Source organism: Aethalodelphis obliquidens, unplaced genomic scaffold (assembly GCF_003676395.1).
Source record: "Aethalodelphis obliquidens isolate GAN/ISIS:26980383/991018 unplaced genomic scaffold, ASM367639v1 scaffold17, whole genome shotgun sequence".
Classification (NCBI taxonomy): Eukaryota; Metazoa; Chordata; class Mammalia; order Artiodactyla; family Delphinidae; genus Aethalodelphis; species Aethalodelphis obliquidens.
Window position 1 is genome coordinate 25,357,814 of NW_020837961.1, and position 16,366 is coordinate 25,374,179.

The 16,366-nt window shown below is 38.1% G+C and overlaps 1 protein-coding gene across 1 annotated transcript in view; it reads right to left on the reverse strand.

Annotated features, from left to right (window-relative positions):
- TTC29 (tetratricopeptide repeat domain 29) overlaps positions 1-16,366 on the reverse strand; it is a 257,575-nt gene that overhangs the window by 119,826 nt on the left and 121,383 nt on the right. Inside the window, exon 8 of the mRNA XM_027117120.1 lies at positions 14,657-14,748. Coding sequence (XP_026972921.1) covers positions 14,657-14,748 — 92 coding nt within the window. The remainder of the gene's footprint in view (positions 1-14,656; positions 14,749-16,366) is intronic.

Consider the following 16,366-nt stretch of genomic DNA (forward strand, 5'->3'; position numbering starts at 1 on the left):
AATTGCACAGGGTAGGAGAGAGAGATTTAGAGGTGATGCTAAGCTTCATAGGCAGCTTGATTTATTTTTCAGTCACCACAACAATAATTTCCTCTATTTTGGTTGCGCTCCATTTCTTGCATGTTACTGCTAATCTGGGGACAGTTTAGGGTGATGAAAGGGATATATGTGTGTGTGCGCGCATTTGTGCATTTGTGTGTGTGTGCATGTGTCAAAGAACACCAAGCCCTTGAAGTGAAATATTCTAAAAATGACCACAAAATGTATATCAAAATACTTCTAGTAATTAGTGGACTCAAGTTAATAAGGCTTATCAGATATCTAGGGTGCTGTTGCCTACATGTATATAGAATTTTTGTTTTTGAAACATATGTTTCTGAGTTATCGTGCACAAATGGTGAAAGAATATGCTGAGGTTTACACTCCCCTGAGTGCTCCTCCAAATACAGCAACAGTGCAGCAAAATGGCAGATTTGGATTGGAAATCCTGCAGTGGCCTTGGGACACTATTTCCTTATGACCTCAGAGGAAGCTTTTCCTGTACTCTTTTGTGCATTACATAACATTATACAATTAAGAACCCATGCCTACCATACAAATCATTGATGACTTCATTGGTATTTTAGTAGATGGGAATTCTTACAAGTGGAATTCACTTCATTTGGTATAAAAGTGAGATGGGGATACATTTTCTTGCCCATTATATGTTTGCCCCAAGGCAGGTTGCTAGATTGTTGAGAGTGTTGGAATATAATCGTCCCCAGTCCTACCAGAAACATACCCTACTTCATGATATATCAAACATAGCTGGATCCGAAGGGCTCCAATCAACATGGTGGAATAGAAGGACCTGGAGCTCACCTCCTCCCACAAATACACCAAAAATACTTCTACATGTGGAAAAATTCTGACAGAATACCTACTAAATGCTGGCACAAGATCTCAGACAGTCAAAATTGAAAGAAAGATCACCATGTAACCATGCAGGATGAAAGAAAAAAAAGAGAAAAATAGGAATTGTGACAGGACCTGTGACCCTGGGAGAGAGTTGTGAAAGAGGGAAGGTTCCCTCACCCTGGGAAGCCTCCTTCATGGGTGAGAAGATCAGCTGGGACAGGAAGGGAACTTCAGAGGTTCAGAGAAGAGTGCAGCAACCAGCTTGCAGCAGGCAGAACAGAGAGACCTACACAGATAGTCCGTGTCACCTCACTGCACTCCCCAGCCCAATATGTACATTTGCTGGTGTGCACAGGGGCTGGGTGCTGAAACTCAGGCTTCAGAAGACAGACCCAGGGAGAGGACTGGGGTTGGCTTCACAGAGACAGCCTGAAGGGGACAGAGTGTGGGACAGGCTGCAACTGGGGGGGTGTATGCAGAAGGAGCCTGGGCCCTCCATAAAAGTGAAATACCACTGTTAACAGGTACATGAAGGGAGGGGCAGAGCCCACACTATAGTAGCCTCATTCTTGGAGGGCTCACAGCTGGTCTGGCTCCACCTCTATGAGCTCTGGGAGCATGCAAGCAGGTTGCCCACACATGGAGGCTGGGCTGAAATCAGAGCCGATCCCCATGGGCCATGCCACTATGGAAGCAGGGCTGAAATCTGAGTCCTCTCCTTGTGGTTGTGTGATCTATGGATTTATGCCACTGCTGCCACCGCTGGCTTTATAAACTCAGTGCCTGTGGGTCACCCAAGTAGATTACATGTGCTCCCGTGTCTGGGGCGGATCCAGAGTTAGAAGATGTGGGCTTTGTGGGTGCACACACATGGAGACAGGGCAAGGGTCTAGGCTGCTTCCATAGGTCCCATGGCATGTCCAGGTGCGTGACTGCTGTGGTCCTGGTACGTGACTTCAGTGGATCTGTGACTACAAATCTGCACTGGTGGGTTTGTGAACACAGTGCCTGAGGGACACCAAGGCTGACTGCCTGCATTCCACAGTTGAGGCACTGCTGAGGGCAGTGTCCAAAACAGCGTACTTTGTGAACCCATACAGCAGATGACAGGCAACACCACAGAGCACACTTCCTGGTGGGAAGCTCCTGTGGAGGAATACTCAGTGGCTCCTCTCACAGTGAGAGTGCTCCAATCCTGCAGAGAGGACCCAAATAAACAAAATAAGAATGAAAGAGGTGAAATAACAACTGATACCACAGAAACACAGAAAAACATAAAAGAATACTATGAACAATTATATGCCAACAAATTTGACAACCTAGAAAAAATGAACAGGTTTCTAGAAGCATACAGCCCACCAAAACTGAATCAAGAAGAAATAGATATTTTGAGCAGACTGATCACTAGAAGTGAAATAGAATCCGTAAAACAAAATGAAACAAACTCCCTGCAAACAAAAGTCCAGGACCAGATGGCTTCACTGGGGAATTCTACCCAAACATACAAAGAACTCATACCAATTCTTCTCAACCTCTTCCAAAATATTGGAAGGAGGGGACACTCTCAAAGTCATTCTATGAAGCCTGATACCAAAACCACACAAAGACACTACCAAAAAAGAAAATTACAGGTCATATCTTTGATGAATAAGATGCAAAGATTCTTAACAAAATATTAGAAAACCAGATCCAACAACACATAAAAAAGGTCAAACATCATGATCAAGGTGGATTCCTCCCATGGTCACAAGGATTGTTTAACATATGCAAATCAATCAATGTGATACACCATATCAACCAAAAAGAAAAGACAAAAACCACATGATCACCTCAATAGATGCAGAAAGCATTTGATAAAATTCAACATCCATTCATGATAAAAAGTCTTACCAAAGTGGGTATAGAGGGAACATATCTCAACATAATAAAAGCTATTTATGACAAACCCACAGCCAACATAATACTCAACAATAAAAAGCTGAAAGCCTTACTGCTAAAATCTGGAACAAGACAAGAATGCCCACTCTCACCACTTCTGTTCAACATACTATTAGAAATCCTAGCCACAGCAATCAGACAAGAAAAAGAAATTAAAAGTATCCAGATTGGAAAGGAAGAGGTAAAATTGTCAATATATGCAGATAACATGTTACTCTATGTACAAAACCCTAAAGACTCCACATAAAAACTACTAGAACTGATGAACAAATTCAGAAAGGTAGCAGGATACAAGATTAACATACAGAAATCTGTTGCATTTCTTTACAATAACAATGAAATATCAGAAAGTAAAAGTAAAAAAAAAAATCCCTTTTAAAGTCACATCAAAAAATAAAATACTTAGGGGGACCTTCAAGATGGTGGAGGAGTAAGATGTGGAGATCACCTTCCTCCCCACAAATACATCAAAAATACACCTACATGTGGAACAACTCCTACAGAACACCTACTGAACACTGGCAGAAGACCTCAGACTTCCCAAAAGGCAAGAAAATCCCCACTTACTTGGGTAGGGCAAAAGATAAAAGGAAAAACAGAGACAAAAGAATAGGAACTGACTTGCACCTCTGGGAGGCAGCTGTGAAGGAGGAAAATTTCCACACACTAGGGAGCCACTACATTGGCAGAGACAGGGTGTGAGTGGGGGGGCAAGCTTCAGAGCCATGGAGGAGAGTGCAGCACAGGGGTGAAGAGGGCAAAGCAGAGATTCCCACAGAGAGGATCGGTGCTGACCAGCACTCACCAGTCTGAGATGCTTGTCTCCTCACCAGCCAAGGTGGGTGGAGGCTGGGAGCTGAAGCTCAGGCTTTGGAGGTCAGACCACAGGAAGTGGACTGGGGTTGGTTGGCTGTGTGAAGACAGCCTGAAGGAGGCTAGTGCATCACAAGTAGCTGGGAGGGAGTCAGGTAAAAAGTCTGGACCTGCCGAAGAGGCAAGAGATCATTGTTTCGGGGTGCACAGGAGAGGGGATTCCTTCCCTGAATGCCCACAGAAGGCAGAGCACCGCCTAAGCAAGCTCCAGAGATGGGCGTGCGCTGCGGCTATCAGCTTGGACCCCAGAGATGGTCATGAAATGCTAACGCTGCTGCCACTGCCACGAAGAATCCTGTGTGCAAGCACAGGTTACTACCCCCCCAACCCCCACCCCCACCTCCAGGAGCCTGTGCAGACTGCCACTGCCAGAGTCCTGAAATCCAGGCACAACTTCCCTGGGAGAACACCTGGCACACCACAGGCTGTTGCAATGTCACTTGGGCCTCTGACACTGGAGGCTAGCCCTGCATTCCAATTATGACTACAGTACCCCTCCCTCTCCCCAGCCTGAGAGAGCAAGAGAGCTCTAGTCAGCCGCTGCTTTAACCCTCACCTGTCTGGGTGGGGAACAGACGCCTGAAGATGACCTACAAGCAGAGGTGGGGCCAAAACTGAGGCTGAACCCCAAGAGCTGTGTGAACAAAGAAGAGAAAGGGAAATTTCTCCATGTACCCTCAGGAGCAGCAGATTAAATTCCCACAATCAACTTGATGAATGCTGCATCTGTGGAATACCTGCAGAGACAATGAATGCTCCCAAAAATGAGGTGGTGGATTTTGGGAGCAACTGTATACTAGGGCTTGCTGTCTGCAACTGATTTGTTTCTGATTTTTATGTTTATCTTAGTTTACATTTTAGTGCTTGCTATTATTGGTGGATTTGTTCATTGGTTTGGTTGCTCTCTTCTTTTTAAAAAAAACTTAAATTTTTAAAAACTTTTTATTTTTTAAATTTTATTATTTTTAAAATTTATTATTTATATTTATTTATTATATTTTTCTTCCTTCTTTCCCTTCCTTTTCTTCTGAGTCATGTGGCTGAAAGGGTCTTGGTGCTCCGGCCACGTGTCAGGCCTGAGCTTATGAGGAGGGAGAGCCAAGTCCAGCACATGGGACCACCAGAGACTTCCTGGCCCCATGTAATATCAATTGGTGAGAGCTCTCCCAGAGATCTCAGTCTCAACGCTAAGACCCAGCTATACCCAATGGCTAGCAAGCTCCACTGCTAGACACCTCATGCCAAACAACTAGCAAGATAGGAACACAATCCCACCCATTAGCAGAGAGGCTGCCTAAAATCATACTAAGTTCAGAAACACTCCAAAACACACCACCGGACGCGGTCCTGCCCACCAGAAAGACAAGATCCAGTCCCACCCACCAGAGCAGAGGCACCAGTCCCCTCCACCAGGAAGCCTACACAAGCCACTGAACCAACCTCACCCGCTGGGGGCACACATCAAATACAACGGGAACTATGAACCTGCAGCCTGAAAAAAGGAGACCCCAAACACAATAAGTTAAACAAAATGAGAAGATAGAGAAGTACACAGCAGTTGAAGTAGCAAGGTAAAAACCTACCAGACCAAACAAATGAAAATGAGATAGGCAGTCTACCTGAAAAAGAATTAGGAATAATGATAGTAAAGATGATCCAAAATCTTGGAAATAGAATGGAGAAAATACAATAAACGTTTAACAAGGACCCAGAAGAATTAAAGAGCAAACACAATAAATGTATATACACAACACAATAAATAATGTATATACACAATAAATGTATATACACAACACAAATAAACACAACACAATAAATGAAATTAAAAATTCTCTAGAAGGGATCAATAGCAGAATATCTGAGGCAGGAGAATGTATAGTGACCTGGAAGATACAATAGTGGAAATAACTGCCACAGAGCAGAATAAAGAATGAAAAGAATTGAGGACAGTGTCAGAGACCTCTGGGAAAACATTAAACACACAACGTTCGAATTATAGGGGACCCAGAAGAAGAAGAGAGAAAGAAACAGTCTGACAAAATAGTTGAAGAGACTTTGTTGAAAACTTCCCTAACATGGGAAAGGAAATAGGCAATCAAGTCCAGGAAGCACAGAGAGTCCCATACAGGATAAATCCAAGGAAAAACATGCCATGACATATATTAATCAAACTATCAAAAATTAAATACAAAGAAAAAATATTAAAGCAGCAAGGGAAAAGCAACAAATAACATACAAGGGAATCCCCATAAGGTTAGCAGCTGATCTTTCAGCAGAAAATTTGCAAGCCAGAAGGGAGTGGCAGGAGATATTTAAAGTGATGAAAGGGAAAAAGCTGCAGCCAAGATTACTCTACCCAGCAAGGATCTCATTCAGATTCCACAGAGAAATTAAAACCTTTGCAGACACGCAAAAGCTAAGAGAATTCAGCACCACCAAACCAGCTTTACGACAAATGCTAAAGGAACTTCTCTAGGCAAGAAGGACAAGAGAAGGAAAAGACTTACAATAACAAACCCAAAACAATTAAGAAAATGGTAATAGGAACACACATATTGATAATTTCCTTAAATGTAAGTGGATTAAATGCTCCCACCAAAAAACATAGACTGGCTGAATGGATACAAAAACAAGACCCATATATATGCTATCTACAACAGACCCACTTCAGACTCAGGGACACATACAGACAGAAAGCGAAGGGATGGAAAAAGATATTCCATGCAAATGGGAATCAAAAGAAATCTGGAGTAGCAATTCTCATATCAGACAAAATAGACTTTAACATAAAGACTATTACAAGAGACAAAGAAGGACACTACATAACGATCAAGGGATCAATCCAAGAAGAAGATATAACAATTGTAAATATTTATGCACCCAGCATAGGAACACCTAATACATAAGGCAAATGCTAACAGCCATAAAAGGGGAAATTGACAGTAACACAACCATAGTAGGGGACTTTAACACCCCACTTTCACCAATGGACAGATCATTCAAAATGAAAATAAATGAGGAAACACAAGCTTTAAATGACACATTAGACAAGATGGACTTAATTGATATTTATAGGACATTCCATCCAAAAACAACAGAGTACACTTTCTTCTCACGTGCTCACGGAACATTCTCCAGGATAGATCATATCTTGGGTCACAAATCAAGCCTTGGTATATTTAAGAAAGTTGAAAGTATATCAAGTATCTTTTCTGACCACAATGCTATGAGACTAGATATCAATTACAGGACAAAAAGTTAAAAAAATACAAACACATGGGGGCTACACAATACACTATTAATAACCAAGAGGTCACTGAAGAAATCAAAGAAATCGAAAAACACCTAGAAACAAATCACAAAGAAAACACAATGACCCAAATTCTATGGGATGCAGCAAAAGCATCTCTAAGAGGGTAGTTTATAGCAATATAATCCTACCTCAAGAAATGAGAAAAAACTCAAATAAACAATCTAAACTTACACCTAAAGCAATTATAAAATGAAGAACAAAAAACCCCAAAGTTAACAGAAGGAAAGAAATCATAAAGATCAGATCCTAAATAAAAAACAAATGAAGGAAAGTATAGCAAAGATCAGTATAACTAAAAGCTGGTTCTTTGAGAAGATAAGCAAAATTGATAAACCATTAGCCAGACTCATCAAGAAAAAAAGGGAGAAGACTCAAATCAACAGAATTAGAAATGAAACTGACACTGCAGAAATACAAAGATTATGAGAAACTACTACAAGCAACTCTATGTCAATAAACTGGAAACCTGGAAGAAATGGACAAATTCTTAGAAAAGCACAACCTTCCGTGACTGAACCAGGACGAAATAGAAAATATGAAAAGACCAATCACAAGCACTGAAACTGGAACTGTGATAAAAAATCTTCCAACAAACAAAAGCCCAGCACCACATGGCTTCACAGGAAAATTCCATCAAACATTTAGAGAAGAGCTAACATCTATCCTACTCAAGCTCTTCCAAAATATAGCAGAGGGAGGAACAATCCCAAAATCATTCTATGAGGCCACCATCACCCTGATACCAAAACCAGACAAAGATGTCACAAAGAAGGAAAGCTACAGGACAATATCACTGTTGAATATAGATGCAAAAATCCTCAACAAAATACTAGCAAACAGAATCCAACAGTGCATTAAAAGAATCATACACCACGATCAAGTGGGGTTTATCCCAGGAATGCAAGGATTCTTCATTATATGCAAATCAATCAATGTGATACACCATATTAACAAATTGAAGAATAAAAACTATATGATCATCTCAGTAGATGCAGAAAAAGCTTTTGACAAAATTCAACATGCATTTATGATAAAAACTCTCCAGAAAGTGGGCATAGAGGGAACCTACTTCAACATAATAAAGGCCATATATGACAAACCGACAGCCAACATTGTTCTCAGTGGTGAAAAACTGAAAGCATTTCCTCTAAGGTCAGGAACAAGACAAGGTTGCCCACTCTCACCACTATTATTCAACACAGTATTGGAAGTTTTAGCCATGGCATTCAGACAAATAAAAGAAATAAAAGGAATCCAAATCAGAAAAGAAGAAATAAAACTGTCACTCCTTGCAGATGACATCATACTATATATAGAGAATCATAAAGATGCTACCAGAAAAGTACTAGAGATAATCAATGAATTTGGTAAAATAGCAGGATACAAAATTAATGCACTGAAATCTCTTGCAATCTTATACACTAACAATGAAATAGCTGAAAGAGAAATTAAGGAAACACTCTCATTTACCATTGCAACAAAAAGAATAAAATATCTAGAAATAAAGTTACCTAAGGAGACAAAAGACCTGTATGCAGAAAATTATAAGACACTGATAAAAGAAATTAAAGATGATACAAACAGATGGAGAGATATACCATGTTCTTGGATTGGGAGATCAACACTATGAAAATGACTATACTACCCAAAGCAATCTACAGATTCAATGCAATTCCTATCAAATTATCAATAGCATTTCTCACAGAACTAGAACAAAAAATTGAATAATTTGTATGGAAACACAAAAGACCCCAAATAGCCAAAGCAATCTTGTGAAAGAAAAATGGAGCTGGAGGAATCAGGCTCCTGAACTTCAGACTATACTACAAAGCTACAGTAATCAAGACAATATGGTACTGGCACAAAAACAGAAATATAGATCAATGGAACTGGATAGAAAGCCCAGAGATAAACCCACGCAGATACGGTCACCTTATCTTTGATAAAGGAGGCAATATATACAGGAGAATATATATAAATATATATATTTATCTTTGATAAAGGAGGCAAAATATATATATATACAGGAGAAATATATATATATACAGGAGAATATATATAAATATATATATTTATCTTTGATAAAGGAGGCAAAATATACAATGGAGAAAAGACAGCCTCTTCAATAACTGGTGCTGGGAAAACTGGACAACCACATGTAAAAGAATGACATTAGAACACTCTCTAACACCATACACAAAAATAAACTCAAAATGGATTAAAGACCTAAATTTAAGGCCAGACACTATCAAACTCTTAGAGGGAAACATAGGCAGAACACTCTATGACATAAATCACAGCAAGATCCTTTTTGACCCACCTCCTAGATAAATGGAAATAAAATAAAAAATAAACAAATGGGACCTAATGAAACTTAAAAGCTTTTGCACAGCAAGGAAACCAGAGACAAGACAAAAAGACAACACTCAGATGGGAGAAAATATTTGCAAATGAAGCAACTGACAAAGGATTAATTTCCAAAATATACAAGCAGCTCATGTAGCACAATATCAAATAAACAAACAACCCAATCCAAAAATGCATGGTAGAGCTTAATAGACATTTCTCCAAAAAAGATATACAGATTGCCAACAAACACATGAAAGATTGCTCAACATCACTAATCATTAGAGAAATGCAAATCAAAATCACAATGAGGTATCACCTCACACCGTTCAGAATGGCCATCATCAAAAAATCTACAAACAATAAATGCTGGAGAGGGTGTGGAGAAATGAGAACCCTCTTGCACTGTTGATGGGAATGTAAATTAATACAGCCACTCTGGAGAACAGTATGGAGCTTCCTTAGAAAATAAAAATAGAACTACCATATGACCCAGCAATCCCAGTACTGGGCATATACCCTGAGAAAACCATAATTCAAAGAGAGACATGTACCACAATGTTCATTGCAGCACTATTTGCAACAGCCTGGACATGGAAGCAACCTAAATGTCCAATGACATATGAATGGATAAAGAAGATGTGGCCTCTATATACAATGGAATATTTCTTAGCGATAAAAAGAAATGAAATTGAGTTATTTGTAGTGAGGTGAATGGATCTAGAGTCTGTCATACAGAGTGAAGTAAGTCAGGAAAAGAAAAATAAATACCATATGCTAACACATGTATATCGAATCTAAAAAAAAAAAAAAAGGTTCTGATGCACCTAGGGGCAGGATAGGAATAAAATCGCAGAGGTAGAGAATGGACTTGAGGACACGGGGAGGGGGAAGGTTAAACTGGGATGAAGTGAGAGAGTGGCTTGGACATATATACACTACCAAATGTAGAATAGATAGCTAGTGGGAAGCAGCCACATAGCACAGGGAGATCAGCTCAGTGCTTTGTGACCACCTAGAGGGATGGTTTAGGGAGGGTGGGAGGGTGACACAAGAGGGAGGAGATATGGGGATATATGTATATGTACAGTTGATTCACTTTGTTATAAAGCAGAAACAATACACCATTGTTAAGCAATTATACTCCAATAAAGATGTTAAAAAAATATAAAGCTTATCATACTAGCAAAAAAACAAAAACAATGAAACAAAACAAATATCCTATGCTAACACATATATATGGAATCTAAAAAAAAAAATGGTTTTGATGAACCAAGGGGCAGGACAAGGATAAAGATGCAGGCGTAGAGAATGGACTTGAGGACACGGGGAGGGGGAAGGGTAAGCTGGGATGAAGTGACAGAGTAGCATTGACAATATACACTACCAAATGTAAAATAGATAGCTAGTGGGTAGCAGCTGCATAGCACAGGGAGATCAGCTCCGCACTTTGTTAGACTTAGAGGGGTGGGATAGGGAGGGTGGGAGGGATTAACAAGAGGGAGGGGGTATGGGGATATATGTATACATATAGCTGATTTACTTTGTTATACAGCAGAAATTAATACAACATTGTAAATCAACTATACTCCAATAAAAATGTTAATAAAATAAAATACTTAGGAATAAATCTATCCAAGGAGTTAAAAGACTTATATTCTGAGAACTATAGAAGATTGATAAAGTAAAGTGAAGATGATAAGAAAGAAATGGAAAGGTAGCCCATGCTCTTAGATTGGAAGAATTAATATCATTAAAATGGCCATACTACCCAAAGCAATCTACAGATTTAATGTGATCCCTATCAAATTACCCATGACATTTTTCACAAACCTAGAACAAATAATCTTAAAATTTATGTGGAACCATAAAAGACCCAGAATTGCCAAAGCAATCCTGAAGTAAAAGAACAAAGCAGGAGGCATAACCTTCCCAGACTTCAGACAATACTACAAAGCTACAGTAATCGAAACAGTGTGGTATCGGCACAAAAACAGACATATGGATCAATGGAACAGAATAGACAGCCCAGAAATAAACCCACACACCGACAGTCAATTAATCTTTCACATAGAAGGCAAGAATGTACATGGAGAAAAGACAGTCTCCTCAGCAAGTGATGTTGGGAAAGTTGGACAGCCACATTTAAATTAGTGAAGTTAGAACACACCCTCACACCATACACAAAAATAAACTCAAAATGGCTTAAAGACTTAAATATAAGACATGACACCAAAAAACTACTAGAAAAAAACATAGGTAAAACATTCTCTGATATGAATTCTAGAAATGTTATCTTAGATCAGCCTCCCAAGACAAAAGAAATAGAAGTAAAACTAAACACATGGTACCGAATTAAACTTATAAGCTTTTGCACAGTGAATGAAACCATAAACAAAATGAAGACAACCTATGGACTGCAAGAAAATATTCGCAAATGATGCGACCAATAAGGGCTTAATTTCCTAAATATACAAACAGCTCATACAACTCAACATCAAAAAAACCCAACCCAATCAAAAAATGGACAGAAGACCTAAACAGACATTTCTCCAAAGAAGACGTACAGATGGCCAATAGGCGCATGAAAAGATGCTCAACTTTGCTAATTATTAGAGAAACTCAAATCAAAAATACAAGCATCTCACACTGGTCAGAATGGCCATCATTAAAAAGTCTACAAATAATAAATGCTGGAGAGGGTGTGGAGAAAAGGGAAACCTCCTACACTGTTGGCAGGAATGTAAATTGGTGCAGCCACTGTGGAAAATAGTACGGAAGTTTCTCAAAAAACTAAAAATAGAACTACCATATGACCCAGCAATTCCACTCCTGGTTATATATCAGAAAAATACAAAAACACTAATTTGAAAAGATTCACACACCCCAATGTTCATAGCAGCAGTATTTACAATAACCAACACATGGAAGCAACCTAAGTGTCTATCAACAGATGAATGGATAAAGAAAATGTGGTACATATACACAATGGACTACTACTCAGCCATAAAAAAGAATGAAATAATGCCGTTTGCAGCAACGTGGATGGACCTAGAGATTACCATACTAGGTGAAGTTAAGTCAGACAAAGACATATCATATGATAACACTTACATATGGAATTTAAAATACGATACACAAGGACTTATTTACAAAACAGAAACAGACTCATAGACATAGAAAACAAACTTATGATTACCAAAGGGGAAGGGGAAGGAGGGATAAATTAGGAGTTTTGGATTAGCAGATACAAACCACTATATATAAAATAGATAAACAACAAGGTCCTACTATACATCACAGGGAACTATGTTCAATATCCTATAATAAACCATAAAGGAAAAGAATATGAAAAAGAATATATATATATATGTGTATATATATAACTGAATCACTTTGCTGTACACCAGAAAATAACAAAACATTGTAAATTAACTACACTTCAAAAAATATATATATATATGGATCCTTTTCCATACCTCAACCTAAAATAATACTTAAGCAACCAAATTAAAACATTTGATTATCTGTTGTTGTTGTTGCCAAGATACTTATTCAACCCTTCCCCTTAGCTTTCACAGTATAGAGCAGGAATTCAAATCCTGGAGTGGAAACTAAAATATTCCAGATGAGACCCCGGCTTAACAGGTTAGAAGTATTTTAAGATAACCTCAGGTCTCCAGAAGTTTCAAAAATAATTATAAAGACTATCAGTAACTGAAGGGGAAATCCAACACTTGTCGTGTGACATAGTAGGTGCTCAGTACAGGTTTATGAAAGAAAACATTTTTCCCTGAAGTTTTCTCTCTCTATCTAGGTTGGAACACAATGTTATTTTGTAGAAATTATTTTATAAACATGTTGAGGGATGCATTTATTTAACTGTTTAGGCTTAGACCAGGTCTGCTACTATAAAGTAAGACAAATCAATCATTTTCTACTGATTCTGGGCAGTGTTAACAGCAGAATCAAATAATTAAATAATCAAAATGAGCTGGATAAAAGGGCACAGAGTTGGTGTGTTCCAAACAGACGTTATATTGAATCCTTATACATCTCTTTTTCGTGTTCAAACATCTGCTTCTTTCCGGTGATTATTTGGAAAATAAAAGTTTAAGGGATAGCTGGGTTCATCACGCACAGGACGGTTATCAGTCTTTATGTGGAGGGACCACAACACTCACGGGTTGCTTGCTTCACTCATGGCTGGCCCTGCCTTCCTTGAGTAAATGTCTATACTCTCCTTATAACTATGTCTGTCCCTTAACTGTTCATCCAGTGATGACTGCAGTGCATTGTATTTATTTTGTCGGGCACCTTATACATTTGATTGGTGTTGGTGTTTTGATCTTTAATTAATCATTTATTTAATATGTAATGATTATTATATTGGAATTGTAATTACATAATGAAGATCCACTTTCAAGGCATTACACATTTCAAATGCCTTTGGAATAACAATTTTGCCTTTTAAAACACCACTTTGTATGTGTTTACAACTGAAATACAAATGGGAAGATTAGAATTTGACACAATCTACGTTTATTATTATTATTATTGCTACTACTACTACTACAAAATTATTTAACAGCTATATCTTGGATATAAGGTAACATACCAAAAACCAAGGCCATAACTTTGATAACTTTTTTAATTCTTACTCTATCTTGGCTTAAATATAATGCTGTGATTAAATGGAGTATACAGCAATCACAATACAATAAGTGAAGGCTATATCATATATTTTCCATGGAAAAATTTGTATCACAAATTGTTCATATATACTTTTGTTCAATTTTCTGTTTTAAAGGAAATATTGGGAATATTGGTTTTGCACCCAATTGTTTATCCAGACATGCTCAAAGGAGAGATGTCTTAATGGAAGAAGGACAATTGAAGCACAAAATGGAAACTTGCCTCAAAGAAGAGATCTGGAAAGGTTACGGTGAACCACAGTTACTGAAGCGTACTGTGTATCTCTGTGCTCTCTGCCTTTTTAACCTGTGAGATGTGACCTGATTTTTCCCTCTCATTCAATCAAGGTCATCACTAAACTTCCAGAATATCAAAAATAAAATAACATGAAGGAGGAAAAGACAAAGAAGAGTTTAGGTGTATATTTAAAAATACCACATTGGTTTAAAATAACTTACAATGAAAGGGTCACTTAAGAAGGGCACTGCTTAAAATTTAAGCAGGCAGTAATGGAAAGCGACAGACCTCAAACAATTTGTCTTTCACAGTTGAGTGAATTCACAGTGACAGCAAGACAAGGATGTGCTAACTTACCTCTGCAGGACCTTGGCTGTTGCTTCATAGGCTCTCCCCAGGCTGAGATCATCATCCAGGTCTGTAGAGATTTTAGCATAAGCGTTAAGGACCTATGGGGGAAGAGGAATCCTTATTGAACATATAACATGACCAGATTCACTGATGTTTCATTTCATAACAGAAAAGATTCAAATTAAGAGTTGTTTTTCACATCACCATAAAATATTTTTTTGTTTATTAAAAATTCATGTTGGTTTGGTTTATTTTTATCTATAGTATAACTTGTTTTGCAGTGATCTCTTTGAGCCATGACAGTGAAGTCTTACTTTTGTAAAAGTAATTCTTTTCCTGAACAATCCAAAATCTTCCAATTGATATAACTTAGGGGTGAGTAAATAATTGGATGGTTTACAACATTATTTTCAAATATGGGACCACTATCTTAGGTAATATAAGGCAGATTATAATAGTCTACTAGGGTAGCTTAAATATCACTTTTCCTTCTATAAATAGCTGTTTGAAAAGCATGAATTTATGTGCCAGGCAATTTCTAAATCTATCATTTTATTAGAGGCATATCTCACAGTTTGTACACATATTCAGTATACACTAAAAATATTTCTTACAAATGTACTTCATTACCAACAATCTCTTCAATAATCAAAAGATTATGGCTGCCACAGCCAGACGTATGATCTTAACACTGACATCATCTGCATGGTATAATTTTCCTTTTTATTCTTTTTCCCTTTCGAAGGCCAGAAGAAGGAAAATATGTAAAATAAAATCCCCTTTTCCTCTTCCTCCTTCATTGTTACTTGAACCAACCTATTACACACATGAAGACACAGGAAATCTCCAAAGACCTCTATGGAAATCCTTTTTGCTCATTTTCTAAGAAGAAATTAGCAAAAGGCATTTGATGGCGTTGAGTGGGAGAGTCAGCATGAGGGAGGATGTACATCCGGCCTGAATTAGGCATCTTAGAAAATTTGTGTATGAAAGGCGGTGTTGGTATTCAGCTTTACTTTCTTAAAGTTAATATTTGGGAAATAACTTCAGTGAGGCCATGTGATACCTCCTAATTTGTGTGTGTATGTGTGTCTGTGTGTGTGTGTGGTTTACAAGTGACTTGAAATAATACTGGTATTAAAACTTACTGATACATATTGACCCAGTATTTTAATTCCTGTTAAACCTGCAAAGTTCATCATTTTGGTTCTTCTTTTTAAGTCTCTTAATAAGCCTTGTATAAACCTGAGACTATTCTTTTCACTCTGTTGTGCAAAACTGATTCACCCAGATTAAGTCCGATATGACTTGACATTGAGCTTTCTGCGTTAAGGGGCAGAACCTCTGAATTTTGTGAATTTGTAAGAGACCTTATTAAATCCAAATATCAAAATATTTAGGAAGAGACTGTCAAGTGTCTCTTTTGGTTCATATATGTTTTATATGGCATTCTAGAAACTTAAAGATTGAATATTATATATTTTGTGTCAAAAATAGTTCATTTTTCGGTAAATATTGTTACTGTGTGCCAATGTTGTGTTAAACCCCAGGAAATCTTAAAGAGAAGAGAGTATGCTTGCAAACCTTCGAGGCATTTATAGTCTAGTGGTACAGAGGTTTGCACTGATGCAGCTGTGTGAATTAGCTGAAAACAGATTTCTCCAGGGCTTCAGCTGTGCTTCCTCTGCACCACTCTCCCACACCCCTGGCCACCAT